Source organism: Crinia signifera, chromosome 1 (assembly GCF_055691185.1).
Source record: "Crinia signifera chromosome 1, ASM5569118v1, whole genome shotgun sequence".
Classification (NCBI taxonomy): Eukaryota; Metazoa; Chordata; class Amphibia; order Anura; family Myobatrachidae; genus Crinia; species Crinia signifera.
The window spans coordinates 57927506-57943086 of record NC_139217.1 but is presented as its reverse complement, the minus strand read 5'-3'; the positions used below and the strand labels follow the sequence as shown (position 1 = coordinate 57943086).

The 15581-nt window shown below is 46.8% G+C and overlaps 1 protein-coding gene across 1 annotated transcript in view; it reads right to left on the bottom strand.

The window, feature by feature from the left end:
- The window catches only part of LOC146025918 (proton channel OTOP1-like), a 70185-nt gene extending 68176 nt beyond the window's left edge, over nucleotides 1-2009 (bottom strand). The window contains exon 1 of the mRNA XM_083156119.1: nucleotides 1530-2009. Coding sequence (XP_083012245.1) covers nucleotides 1530-1953 — 424 coding nt within the window. The 5' untranslated portion in view covers nucleotides 1954-2009. The remainder of the gene's footprint in view (nucleotides 1-1529) is intronic.
- Between the last annotated feature and the right edge of the window lie 13572 nt (nucleotides 2010-15581).

Sequence of the window (15581 nt, the reverse complement as noted above, 5' to 3'; positions counted from 1 at the left end):
ATAAAATTTATTTAAAAAACAAAACAAAAAAAAAACGGAAATGATTTCTCTAGCCCTCCTGCTGTTTTAATTCCTGGACTGGATCTTCCCCATTACCTTCATGTGGAAGTATGCTGTCTGTCTATCTATCTATCGATCGATCTTAATTTAACCCCTTCAGTGGTGGATTTTTTTTAAGGAGCACTCCCTGCTGGGCGAGTTTTTTCTGGGGAGCGCTCCCTAAAAAACCATCACTGCAACCCTTGGGTCTGGGCAGCGTCGCTGAACAGTCTATCAGCCGCTGCCCGGCCCTGCCCCCGGCAACCCGGCGGCGGCGTGACGTTACAAGGTCACACCGCCCACAGCTGGGGGAGGGAGGGAGGCAGGGCTCAGTTCAGCGACGCTGCCCGGCGGGAGGGAGCGCAGTGGCGCTCCCAAGAATTTTCCAGGTTTGCCAGTCTGTGCATTGGAGCATAACCAGAAAATTCTCAGGAGTGCCACTGAGGGGGTTAAAAGTAGGGTGGCCAATCCCGGGATCGAGATTGGCGGGATCCTGGGATTTGGCCCCAAAAAGGCCGGGATTTCGATCCCGGGATTCGAGTTTCCAACTGCATGCGCAGTCTAATGCTGGGCAGCGTCTGAGCACCCGCTCAGACGCTGCCCGGCTTCTCCCGGCACCCGGCAGAGCATACTGCGCAGCGTGACCTCTCAGCGTGACGAGATCAGAGGTCACGCTGCGCAGGCAGATCACGTCACGCCCGGCAGAATGAAGAAGCCGCGCCGCTCGCCCGCCTAACTAGCCAGCCAGCAGCAGCATTAACCACCCATCCCCCAACCCAGCTCCTGGCTCCTGAAGCTGACCGCCCATCCACCCACCCACCCGGCAACCCATCCATCCACCCACCCGGCAACCCAGCTGCACCTGCATGTAAGTAAATGCGGGGCAGCCAGGGGTTTTTCTATTAGGAAAGCCAATCCCGGGATCCTGGGAATCCCGGGATTGAGCATTTTTCAATCCCAAATCCCGGGATTGAAAAAATGCCCCGGGATTGGCTTCCCTACAGTAGTTAAAAGCATGTTTGCCTACTCTACTTGAAGGTATGGGAGACTCCCAATATTTCTGATAGTCCGCTGCACCACCAGAGGGTTGGTGAATTTCAAGCATCCCCCCCACCTCCTAGTGAAGTGTGCAGGATGTAAAGATAATACAGGTCAACGGGGAAGGTTAGGACTAAAATTACACAATTTTATGATTGTAGCCTAAACCCTACCACCACTGAATCAAAATTTGCTGCACTTTGTCTCAATGGGGGTGGGAACCTAATGTCCCACCCTCAAAATGGCCAGCTGTATCTCCTCTCTGGGCTTCTCTCGGAGTGGGTGGAGCAACTTCAAATCAGCAACGATTGACAGTCCATTTGTAACCATGTGATGGCGGCCATGTTTTAGTCAGAATGAATATTCATAAAGAAATCTATTTGGCTGAGTATCAGCGCCACACACAACATGGCTATTATGTAGGCAACAAGAATAATTATATTGTTACTTACATCTCAGCCACCGGGCTCCGGCATGCATGTCTTTCTCTGTAGAGGCCCATTTCTTTTTATTATTTATAGAAATATAAAAGATCATCCACACCACTTGTATTAGCATTAAGATGATCAAGTAGATCAGTCTATCACTTTCAGTCAATCCGATAACTTTCAGATAGGTGGCGAACATCAGGAATAGTCCGACAATGAAAATATTCATCCCATACTGGCTGCTGGCGGTTTCACTGGTCTTGCATGGCTTCCTTTGTACAGGGGTATCTGGTAAGCCTGCTTCAATAATGAGGTCATCCACAAACGGAGGAGGGAATATTGTATTATCCGGAATATCATTTGGAAAGGGCTCTGCAACATACAGACCTTCCTCAGGGTCACTGCTCAGTGTGGAGTTCACGGTCTCATGGTGAAAATGATTGACCATGTCTGCTCTATTGCTCTAGGAGGATATATTGTGCATGAAGATATTCACCTTAATACAGTTCCTGTAACAAGAAAACAGGATATGTAAATCTGGATATATTTAAACAAAGCTCAAATAACTAATGAGCAAATAACTATCTAAATCTGTAGATACAATTAATGCATTCATACTAGGGATGTGCACCGGCCACTTTTCGGGTTTTGGGTTTTGGGTTCTGATTACCTTGAGGTTTTGGGTTCTAATGGGTTTTGGCAAAACACCTCCTAAGTGTTTTGTGTTTGGATTTTTTGGGTTTTGGGTTCTGATTTTTTTGTTAAAAAAGCATAAAAACTGCTAAAATCGCAGAATTTTATTTTTTTTTGCTCCTACGCTATATTAACCCCAATAACATTCATTTCCACTCATTTCCAGTCTATTCTGAACACCTCACAATATTGTTTTTAGGGCAAAAGGCTGCACCGAGGTAGCTGGATAACTATGCTAAGCCACACAAGTGTGGCGGCACAAACACGTGGATCATGTAAGAGTGGCACTGCAGCGGTAGATACGGCAGTACTAGGCACCAGACAGGTAGATACGTCAGCAATACTAGTATGTGCACCAGCAGAATTTATAATAATTAATTTTATTATTAGGTACTGCTTGGCAGTGGCACTCAGTGGCACAAGTCAGTGCAACAGCAGCATGGAATTATTTTTTTACAGTCCCACGTAGCACAAGTATCTGACCACGCGGACGGACCCGAGTCAGGTGGGAATCTCTGAGCGCTGCTCGGAACCGGGCTCGAAATGATGACGTCCGTGGGGGCTTGGATCTCTGGAATCCGAGTCTGCACATCTCTAATTCATAGGGGTGAAAGTGTTTCATATACATGTATTTTTCACAGACATTTTCACTAAAAGACACGGTTGATCCAGCTGGAAATCTTTTCACAAATTTTCACTGTAATATTTCAGCTCCAAAAGTGTTTAAAGGTCTAAACACACTTGCCCAGCGTGTAGAGTTGACAATAACATTCAGGGGCAGATTTATTAAGCTCGGTGAAGTGATAAAGTGTCTGGTTTTGGTACTTGTTTCCTAGAACGGCGCCCACGATTTCCATTGTATGGGCTCCTAAAAATCTCATCGCATCCCCCTGGAATATTTTTATTGTACAAGCACCCATGCCATGAGATGTGATGGGTGCTTACAATGAGATGTAACCCCCAGTATCCAATCAGCTCCTAACTGTAAAGGTACAGGTTTGGTTTGAAAAATGACAGGTTGGATCTGATTGGCCGGTGATAAAAACCAGACACTTTATCACTTCACTGAGTTTAATAAATCTACCCCTCAGTGACATCACCCGGCCCACACTTGAACATGCAGTCTTTGACACTATATTCATCATTGACATGCATGTTCATACAACAGTAGATATCGGACCCCCAAAAGCAAGCATCATTAATAATATTGAGCATATACACTGGATGATATGAACAATATATCGATAAGGATATTGTTAGTTCATATAATTAACAATATATAATCTATTGTGTATGGGGCTTTAGGAGCTGATTGGCTGGTGCATTACCCCACATTCCACTTTATCACCACTTTATCACTTCACCAGGCTTGAAACATCTGCCCTTTTTTTGCAAGAAGCCTCATTGCGAGGACACCTGTGATTGGACAAGCAGTTCCACCATTTAAGTATTTTTGCATACCGGTGACAAATGCTGGTATCGGTATGCAGGCAAATAGAGGTAAGAGGATGTATCTGAATTTTAAAATCTCCTGCCCACTGTCATGTTTGCTGTCCAAATTTAAAGAAAATGTAAACGTTATTATAATTAAAAAACATTACTCAAATAATGAAAATATTTTAAAATACATTTTTAACATAACTGTGAACACCTGCTGCATATTTCTCTCTCCTGCTCTACACCCCCTCCTACTCTAACCCCATCTCCTCCTCTACAACCCCCTCCTCTCCTACAACCCCCTCCTCTCCTACAACCCCCTTCTCTTTCTCTACCCCCTCTCTTTCTCTACCCCCTCTCTTCTCTACCACACACCCTCTCCTCTACACCCCCCTCTCCTCCTCTACAACCCTCCTTTTTCCTCCTCTACAACCCCCCCCCCCCACTACTCTAACACCCCTCTCCTCTACAGCCCCCCTCTCTACTTCAATACACCCACTTTCTTGCTCAACACCCCCCTCTCCTCCTCTACAACCCTCCTCTAACATTGGCGGGGGCGGGGGGGGCGGCTATCAAAATTTTGCTATGGGGCCCACAGAGTTCTAGTTACACCCCTGCCCAAAACTTTTATAAAAAGAGTCTTGAGGCAAGGCAAAGTGTTGAGAAAATGTCTGTGAATATACTGTATGACTACTCTATTACCACATACGCTAATACAGGTTGAGTATCCCTTATCCGAAATGCTCGGGACTACGAGCATTTTGTATACGGTATTTTTTAGGATTTTGGAATTTATTTATTTTTACTTACCAGATCCCCTGGTGGTACCCTGATGGGCCCCTGACTTCCACTGTGTCGCCCGGCGTCCACAGCTGCCTTCAGGATCCTCTTCATCTCTGGTCCCAGGGGTGCATTGCGCGAGGGCGCGGCCACGCCAGTGAAGTCACCGGTGCACTCTCATAATGCACCCCTGGGACCGGAGATGCCACTCAAGAGGATTCCGGAGGCCGCCGTGGACATCGGGGGGGACAAGGTTAGTATGGGGGAAAAAAACTGAAACATTCTGAAATACCATGGTTTTTCGGAATATTTCGGTTTTTAGAATACACGGATAAGGGAGACCCGACCTGTAGAGAATACATTCTGTCTGTATTTTCAGTGCTGCACACAGTTTAATCTAAAATATTAATGTGCCAGCAAATCCCAGTAGCAACACAATTATACAAAGGGAATAGAAAAAAAAAGTCTATCATCTTAATTTCTGAATACACAACGGGGTTTATTTACTGAGATGGGAGTTCTATCGAAGATGAGATGTTGCCCATAGCAACCAATCAGATTCTACTTATTATTTATTTAGCACCTTCTAGAACAAAATAGATTGTGATTGGGTTCTCACAGCACCATCCCATCATCAACAGAAATACCAATTCGTATGTAAATTCTCACCTGTCAATCACAGACCCTGTAACATTCTGTAATAACAAAGCGGGAAATTCATCTTACCAATGATAAATAATATAGAATTCCGGTAAGAAGTATTTCATGAAGCAGATCTGGTGTAAGTCCTCCGTGTAACTCCAGGGCTTGATCCCTTTTCAATAGGTTTGCTAGATGCCAGCAGCTGAGCTTTAACCCTTCACTGACGGGGAAGCTGCTGTGATAGAAAATATATACACTCATATCATTACAGCATCCAATATCCATTCTTAAACAGCTGCTTCAGGTATACTACACTGGCAAGTTAAAATAAATGCTCCAGCAATTTGAACCCATGGATTTTTGCAGAGGCGAACACAAATCTATCACCATGATGCGTTAGGACACTACATGTTACAGGAAGCATCAGCACTTGGAATCAACAGTTATACAATTTGATTTAAAAAATAAATAAATGTCAGCGATGATTATATAATAAGGGGGGATTTGCCAGCAGGTATCCTAGGCTTCTGGGTGGGGGTATCTAGCTGCCTAGACCAGCCATGAATGTGCCGGCAGCCCCCTAGAGGAAAAGCAGACAGGTCCCAGCGACAGCATCAGAGAGACAATTGCATTTACTCACTATGATTGTCTCAGTACAGTTGCTAATCCTACACCTTTCTAGCAGGATAAGCTGCCTGACAAGCCTTTACCTGCTGCAGTGTGATCCAGGCAACATGCAATGAGACACAGAGAGGTGTAGTAGGTGTAGACGTTCTTAGATGCATGTATTGTACAGTTAGCGAACCGCCCAGGAAACAAGATAGGTTTTAGCTACAATGGGATCATGACAAGTAAAATGACATATACACGACTGCTCTTCTATATCTTATTGAGGACCATGTGATGCTAGAGATAGACAGACATGCAATGGGTTATATGTACTAAGGCTTGGAAAGTGATAAAGTGAATGTTAAATACCAACCGACCGGCTCATATCATCATTTTTCCAACTCAGCCTGTAACATGGCATTTAGGAGCTGATTGGCTGGTACTTTCTCCACTCTCTCTTTATCTACTCAAAGGCTTAGTACATAGCAAGGGCGTAACTGCAAGGGGTGCAGCTGCTATGGGGCCCAGAGCTGAAGGGGCCCATTTTTACTGTCTAAGTAATATGTTTTACATACATTTATCACCATCAGTCGCTAAATAGGGGCCCTTACAGACTTTTGCTATGGAGCCTGCGAATATCTAGTTACGCCCCTGGTACATCAGAACTGATTGCAGCCCTGCGATTTTTCAAGGCAGACGGTTATTGAACCACTATGCATGTGGACGGAACGTAGTTTTTGTTGGGCATCCCTTTGCAAGGTAATGAGGGGAATCGTGAAAGGGGAGGGTGTTATTCGGAGATGCTCGGTAAGCTGCGATCATCGGAAATGCAATCAACACCACAATGTTCTAGAGTAATCCTGTATATGTACATTAGGATATCTGTATAGCAGTCACAACCCTTATTGTGTCCCGCTAATGAAGTGAGCTCACCTCACCACTGTAGTAAAGCCTGCTTGTCATATGCAGGTATATCACTCATATCCTGGGGTACGAGGTAGTAGGCTCTCCTGTGTAGGCTCCCTGTCACTCGCTGCTCTGCTTAGCAGAGCAGTAATGAATAGATGTTGTACATACAACATTGATTCCCTGGGAGAGAGGGGCTGGGAACATACGCTTGATATGCCACCACGGGTTGGGATCATTTGCTCTACAGCATGATGTTCGACACCATTTGGTCGACATGGGAAAAGGTTGACATGGGTCTAGGTCGACATGGTTCTAGGTTGAAAGGTCATTGGTTCGACAGGTCATTAGTTTGAGCACGGTGCCTCGCTTCGCTCGGCACACTATTTTATTCTCCCACCATGCCCTAGTGGATAGTAGGGCATGAAATACCGCCTGTCGGCACATGTCGGCACAAAAAAACAGTGAAAAACCCCATGTCGACCTTTTGACTGTCGACATAGACACTGTCGAACTAATGAACTGTCGAACCAACGGCCTGTCGAACTAATGACCTTTCGACCTAGAACTATGTCGACATTTTCCCATGCCGACCTAGACCCACGTTGACCTTTTCCCATGTCGACCTAATGGTGTCGACCTAATGACTGTCTACCATCATGCTGTAGACCAAATGACAGCATCCCGCCACCACACAGGGCTGCTGTCAGAAATTGTGGAGCCCGAGACTGACAAAATCACTTTACTGAGGAGGTATATTCTCTGGATGATTTATATAGTCACTGAAGTGCCTAATATTGTACAGCAGAGACATTGCTTACAGAGACTGCGGGGAAGTGCTGCAAACCTCCCAACTGTCCCGCTTATCGCGGGAATGTCCCAAAATATTGGGACGTTCCCGCGATAAGCGGGACAGTTGGGAGGTTTGCAGCACTTCCTCGCCGTCTCTGTAAGCAATGTCTCTGCTGTGCAGTGTCCCGCGGCGGGGGGCAGTTGGAAGTCCCCCCTGTCGTCCCTGAATACACTGAATAGACGTCAATTCTGTGTCTATTCTTGCAGGCAGAGGGGCTAGGGGCTGGCCAGCAGCTCACAGAGCTGCTGGGCATGCCCCCACCATGGCAGAAAACGGGGGCGTGGCCTTGCGGCAGTGCAACGAGTATAGACCACGGCCCCTTTCCGATATGCCACGCCCCTTTGCCACGCACCCCGTCCTGACCCACTATCTACAAATGTTGGGAGGTATGGGTTTATTTACTAACATTGGAGTTCTAATGAAGATGGGATGTTTCAATGGGCAACCAATCAGAATCTACTTGATAGTTATTTAGCACCTTCTAGAAGATAATAGATGGAATTTGAATGGTTGCCCATAGCAACCTCCGATCTTCACTAGAACTACCATCTTAGTAAAAATAAGACCTGTGTGTATGGTTGGCTCCTGAGGGCACTGCCTTTGGAGCTATTTACACCGGTGGTGTCCAGAGCAGCATAACGTCTATTATCTGGTTGTTAGTAATCCTACCTCTCTTGTGGTCACCGGTCAGGCAGCTGCTCCGTAAATGTTCTCAGCTGCATTGACAATAAAATCCTACCACAAGGACTGTAAGGAGACGTATCCCAGTATTGGGTACCATGGTTTAATAGGTATACACCTACATATGACAAGCATGCTTTACTAGAGGTGTGAGATGAGCTGACTGAATTTATTAGACATACAGTACATGGCATGATTCATGTATGTAAGAAAAACAAAAGAGCAAACAACTAGGAAAAACACTGCACTGCAGATGGGGCAGATGTAACATCTGCAGAGAGATTTGAATTTGGGTGGGTTATCATTTTTGTGCAGGGTAAATACTAACTGCGTTTGCATGTAGTACACACCTGCTAAGCTGGGTACACACTAAAAGATGTGTATATCCAGTTACATTGTCTGCATTGGCAATTCCATGCACACTAGTCAATTCTGGGATCACCAATGATAGCCATGCTGCATGTAGCAGCATGTCCCTTGCTAGTGATGTCTGCTGTAGGGTGACCAACTCATCCCTTTAATCCGGGACACATATCAATTACACAGGTTCTGTGGCTGGCTTTCACCTGATTTTAAACTGCCACACCTCAAGACTCCATTTCACCTGGTTTTAAACTGCCACAGAACCTGTGTAATTAATATGTGTCCCGGATTAAAGGGATGAGTTGGTCATTCTAGTCTGTATGTCGACCCTTCAGGTCCGATTTAGGGATGTGCGGGCTCAGATTTCCCAGATCCGAGCCCCACGAACGGTAGCAATCCGAGCCCGTATCCGAGTGGTGCTCGGAGCTTCCCGCCTGACTCAGATCCGGGTGCGCGGGCAAAACTTCCGGCGCCGGATTCTCGCGATGCTCCCACGCCCGCCATCTTCACTTCAGTCTAGGAGCGGGTTGGGAGAGGGTGTGTTGGCTGGGTGCTGCTGCTGGGGCTTGAAGTTGTCGCTGAGGCTGTCTGCTGGGGCCTGTCTCCCTCAGTGCTGCTGCTGTGTACTCACAGTCAGCTGTGTTAAATAAATTCCAGGCTGCTGGTGCCCTGCCAACCAGTACCTACTGCAATATAATATCATTCTGCTGGTGCCTAGTATTGCCGTATATACCTGTCTGGTGCCTAGTACTGCCGTATTTACCTGTCTGGTGCCTAGTACTGTCATATCTACCTGTCTGGTGCCTAATACTGCCCTATCTACCTGTCTGGTCTGGGGCCCACTGCCTAATACTGCCGTATCTACCGTCTGGTGCCTAGTACTGCCTTATCTACCTGTCTGGTGCCTAATACTGCCGTATATACCTGTCTGGTCTGGGGCCCACTGCCTAATATACTGCCGTATTTACCGTCTGGTGCCTAGTACTGCTGTATCTACCTGTCTGGTGCCTAGTACTGCCGTATCTACCTGTCTGGTCTGGGGCCCACTGCCTAATACTGCCGTATCTACCGTCTGGTGCCTAGTACTGCCGTATCTACCTGTCTGGTCTGGGGCCCACTGCCTAATACTGCCGTATCTACCGTCTGGTGCCTAGTACTGCCGTATCTACCGTCTGGTGCCTAGTACTGCCGTATCTACCTGTCTGATGCCTAGTACTGCCGTATCTACCTGTCTGATGCCTAGTACTGCCGTATCTACCTGTCTGATGCCTAGTACTGCCGTATCTACCTGTCTGGTGCCTAGTACTGCCGTATCTCATTCTCTATATATACTACCTGTCTGCTGGTGCCTAGTAGTGCCGTATCAGTCCAGGGGTGCCCCCATGTGTGCTGTATAATTATATGGGTGCCCCCATGTGTCCCGTATCAGTCCAGGGGTGCCCCATGTGTCCTGTATCAGACCAGGGGAGCTGCCCTTTTTTTTTATGAAAAGGAAAAAAAAAGGTGTTTTTTTTTTTTATTTATTGCAAGGGCTATTAAATGTGCTGCATCAGTCCAGGGGTGAGCCAAGAGTGCCGTATAATCCAAGGGGTGTTGCTAAGTCTGCCGTATAATTCAAGGGGTGCTGCTCTTTTTTTTTTAATTAAAATAATAAAAGTTTTTCTTTTTTTTTTACTGCAGGAGTGTCGCCATGTCTGCCGTATAATTCCATGCCTACCGCCATGTGTGCTGTATCAGTCCAGGGGTGCCGCCATCTGTGCCGTATAATTCTATGTGTGCTGTATCAGGTCAGGGGTGCCCGCATGTGTGACGCATAATTCCTGGGGTGAGCAAAGTGAGTCATACTATTTATTTAATTATTAGCAGTTTCTTATATGGCACACACCGTGCTACTTAATATATTATACATGGGAAGAAAGGCTACTCTGCCTGACATAGAAACAGGAGAAATACGGTTTTACAGAAAATGAGACCCAATCACAGATCTTACGCTTATATGACAACACTTCATGGTTCCTGATAAAGCAAGTAAGTAATGCATAAGTTCTGCTACATGTGACCCCAGAATATGTTCGTACTGTGTTCAATTATGATGACATAATTAACCTACACTGAGACATCTAACACAGGCATGTCCAAACTATGGCCCTCCAGCTGTTGTGTAACTACAAGTCCCATCATGCCTTGCCACAGTTTTGCTATTACTGAATGCTAAAACCATGGCTAGGCATGCTGGAATCAGTGGTGTAGCTACATATGTGGCAGACCCCGCAGCGGCTTGGGGGAGCAGCGCCAGCGTGGTCTGTGGTGGGTGCCGCTTGCTGAACTGACAGGCGACCCAGTGACGCAGTGAGTGCTGAGCTGGTCCCGCCCTGTACATATGCAATGAGCTCATTAGAATTGGGGGGGGGGGGGCAGAATTTTTTGGGCAGAGAGGAGAAAAATTTTGAGCTACGCCACTGGCTGGGATGTGTAGTTTCACAACAGCTGGAGGGCCGCATTTTGGACATGCTTGGTCTAACACATCTAACTTATATGTATGATTCTTGGTGTAATGCCACCCTGGTCGTTTTGTTTTTTCCTTTTGTCTTGTCTGTTTGTGTACCCCCTATGTCAGATGTCATAACACTTTATTAAATATGTAAAGTATTATCTGGATTGTTCAGAAAGAGGAGATTCATTGGAACTTGATATATATATATTTTTAAGATATTTGATACCATTGTATGAAAACAATATATGTGTTTAATTTAATTTTGTTATAAACATTTCTTTACAACACAGACGCCCTGCGTGGTGAGATGTGATAATAAGAGACTGTCACTCTACTTGAAATATGTGACTATGTTATATAAAATAAAATGTGTAAAATAAAAATTAGTGCTGGAGCTGGTAGAGACAGGAAGCATGAGGCTGGAGAGACACATGGGATATATTGTATAGTGTTGCAGAGACAGTGGGGGAGATTCTCTAAGAATCTCCGCCCCCCCTTCGCCGCCCATCGCATATTTAATTATCGCATATGTTGTAACATATGCGATAATTAAGGCAAAGGACAGCTCTTGCGTTAAGAGCTGTCCTTTGCAGTGAGAGTCGCCGGGTCCCAGCAGGTCCCGGCGGCTCCCCCTTCCCTCACACACCTGGCGCTGCTGCTGCTGCGCCGGGCTCTCCTCCTCCCTGCACCCGGAAGAGGATCAGTGCAGGGAGGAGGTCACAGGTCCGGGCAGCACAGCGCTGTTCTGCCCGGACACAGGTGAGGGGGCGATGCGGGGCGGCGGGGGGTCGGCGCGGGGTGGCGGAGGGTTGCGGTAGAAGCCCATTGGCTTCTATGGGGCATTGCCAGATTTTTCTGGCGATGCCCCCCGCCGCGGTAACCCGGCGGGGGATGCTTACAGCATCCCAAAATGCGGTAAAAACCCGATAACGGGGTTTTTACCGCATTTTTCACTTAGAGAATCTCCCCCACAGGGCGAGATTCTCTATCACAGAAATGCGGTAAAAACCCCGTTATCGGGGTTTTTACCGCATTTCTGTATTCTCTAACCTCCCTCCGCAGTGTCACCGCTGCGGAGGGAATCGCCAGCAAAAGCTGGCGGTTCCCTGCAGAAGCCTATGGGCTTCTTAACGCAGCGGTGTGTGAGGGATCCGTCACGGATCCCTCCCAGCATGCCCTGCGGCCGGCGCGTCAGTCTGCGCATGCGCAGACGGACTCCCGGGTCATAGACCCGGAAGTCCAGCAATGGCGCCGCATCGCAAGGGACAGCTCTTATCGCTTATTTTAGAGAATATGCGGTCATTAGAAATGCGATGCCGGGCGAAGAGGGCTGCGGATTTTAGAGAATCCCGCCCAGTGTAAGGTGGTGTTAGTGAAAAGATAAATGGAATGAGGCTGGAGAGACACAAGGTGGGGTGGTGGAAGTCCTGTAGTACTAGAGACAAATGGAAAATGAGGCTGGGGAAACATGAGGTGATATTGGAGAAACAGAGTGGTAGGGCTGGGAAGTTAGGAGGCTGGAGAGACACAGGGATGGGGGGATGAGTCTGAAGAGTAGTACAGTAGGGGGAAGGGGCAAAACCAACAGGACTAGAAGAAAAGGCTGAGGGACAGTAAACTTTAATTTCTAAAGGCATTTTGGAGCAGTTTTCACGGAAAACTGCACCAATCCATTTTATTCACTTTTTTTTTGAGTAAGCAGATCACATTTCCCATACTTGTATTGGGAAATGCGATCTGGCTGAATTTACAAAAAAAAAAAAAGGTGAAAAAATATCTGAGACAGCTCTGTGATAATAATGCCACCCTGAGACAGTGGTAACCAATGGGTGCCTCCAATAACCTGCATGTTCTGGAGCCGGTGTCTGTGATCAGTCATGTGTACCTACATAATCCACAGACTGTATGAGATAAGGGATTCCCACACCATGATCATTTTTCAAATTGTGGTAATAAGGAGAGACAAAGATTTTATATATTATTAATATCAATTATATTAGATGGTTTCAAAAACATGAGTTTGATCAAAAGAAAACAAGGGAAACCAATTCAAAGTATACGCACTCTTCCTTCCACAGAATGAATATTTTTTTAATGTATACTTTTATAGATTATTTTTCAAATAAAACGTTGAGTTTGGTATCACGTATAATGCAATGGATTAGAGGTATATCATCCTATTCCTTTTATTGTTCAGAAAGTGCCCCACTGTATATTAGGGCTAATCGAGCAAAATATACCATAAAGCAAGCTCTGCCCCATCTCTACTTGCAGGGCCGGCACCACCAGTAGGCAGTTTTAGGCATTTCGGGGGCACCGACCACTGGAGGGTGGCACTTGCGAGCAGGTCCCCCCCTCCGTGGAGCCAGGTGAGCGGTGCCCGCACCCCCCCCCCCCCCCCCAGTGGAACAACTCAGCAGCGGCCACATCCCCTCCCTCCCCCCGCACTGTAGAGCGGGTGAGCGGTGGGGCCCGCTCACCCCCCCCCCCATGGATCAACTTGGTGGTGGATGCAACTGTAAACCCCCCCTTCCTGTGGAGCGACTCGGCAGTCACATCACCCCCCACGTGGAGCGGGTGAGCAGCCCTGGGTACTTAATACATCCATGCAGTGTTTTCAATTATCGCAATGCAAATTGGGCACATTTTCTATAAAATCCTATAAAGCTGCACTAAATAAATTAGAAACCACAAAAATACTGATGGAAAGTCTTGTTTTTAATTTACCTCTTTTGCCTCCAAAAGGCGACAGATGCCTCCCCATACAGTACCTATCAACCGCACTCATTTTGCAGCGCAACCATTATCTGTTTCGACTTTTGTCATTTTCCATTCGCAAAACCTGAGCAAAATGCAAAGAAATAATAGGTATCAGATGTAACTTGCCAACAGTACACTCCAACAATACATATACTATAAATACCCACTGCTTAGAAATATGATACATAATGCCTAGAAATAGCTTCTTTTATCCATTTTCTGAAATGTAAGACCAGGAAGTGTTCCGTTAACAACTCACACTGTTCATAATACACTGCTCCTCAATGATTACCAAATTGCAGGTTGCCTTCAATGGAAGAATCTAAATCATATGTGTTTGTGCGTACTGTGGAATAAATAGCAAGAATAAACAAAGTATTATGGAATGTTAGAATGTCATGTTGGGCTAGCAGAGACTTATCTTCTCCTGGTAACATAGTAACAGTAATTAAGGCTGAAAAAATACATTAGTCCATCGATTTCAACCTATCTAACTTGTTGGTGGTTGCAGTAACTTCACCGGCATCTTATTTCCAGGGCCACCGAGAGGGGGGGGGGGGGGTACTAATTACCCGGGCTAAGGCTTGCTGGAGGGGCCCGGCGGGGGCCCTGGTCCGACCCCCTCTGTCCCGCCCGGGCAGCAGCACACACAACATGTGCTGTGCTGACAGCAGGCTCAGCATGAGCGTCTCACTGACAGCGTGAGAGCTCATGCTGATTCTGAGCCTGCTGTCAACACAGCACATGCTGTAGGTGTGCTGCTGCTGCTACTGAGAGGGGGGGGGGGGGGACAATAACACACACGCACACACACACCCCTCGACTTTAGAGTGTTTTTTCACCCACGCCTCCAAAAATTTACCGGGGCCTGGCATACCTCTCGGCAGCCCTGCTTATTTCTACCCTAACCCTAATCCCTAACCCTACTATCCCTGCTGCAGCCTAACCCTAATATCAGGGCCCCGGGCAACAAATGTGTACACACACACACACACACACACTGGTTAACACACTCACATACTCACATACTCACCCACAAACGGAGCAGCAGCCTTAAAGCAGCACACACTGGCGGCTCTGTTAGTGTCTCGCAGGGTAGTGAAGGGAAATCCTGCGAGACACTGACTGAGCCGTCAACGTGTGTTTCTGAGACACACATTAGGGGCCACGGCCTGATTAAGTGCTCCAGCCACCCTAGGCTAATACAGAAGTGGCTGCCCCCCCCACCCCCACCCCCCAAATAACATGCGAATTGCGGTAAAATTCGCACACTTAGACCTGTCTAAAAAAATCACACCCAGATTTTTTTTCATAGAAAACATCAAAGCACAAATGTAATAGGGTGCAAATTTCCATAAAATGACCACAAATTTTCCATAAAATGACCAAAAATCGCAACACAAATAGACCATGTCCATCCTGGCGAGTTTCACAGAGTCATGCAAAGATCAGTGGGATCTGTGCATGGTTCTATCCAAAAAAGTGTTCTAAAGTTTACATTTTTAAAAAGTTATACGGGGTCCCCCTTGAGCATACACAGCTCAGGGCTCATTGAGCCAGTCCTGGTTCCCCAAATATCGGGGGGGGGGGGAATTGTGGTGTTCCCCCATATATAAGAAACTAGAACTGGGGTCTTGGACCGTTTCTTTTTCCAAAAATATGGAGGACAAAAAAACGTGGGTACCCCCGAATTTGGAACCAGCAGCGGACTCCAAAAGCCAGCGGTGTCATGCCACAGCATGTTTCATCCGGGGGCCCTTTTGTTTCCCCCGGACGAAACATGATGACCATGGCTGGGACAGGGTACCTGGGGAGTGGGGATCCCCCCCAATAAAGAGGTCCCACCCTGGCTTCACCT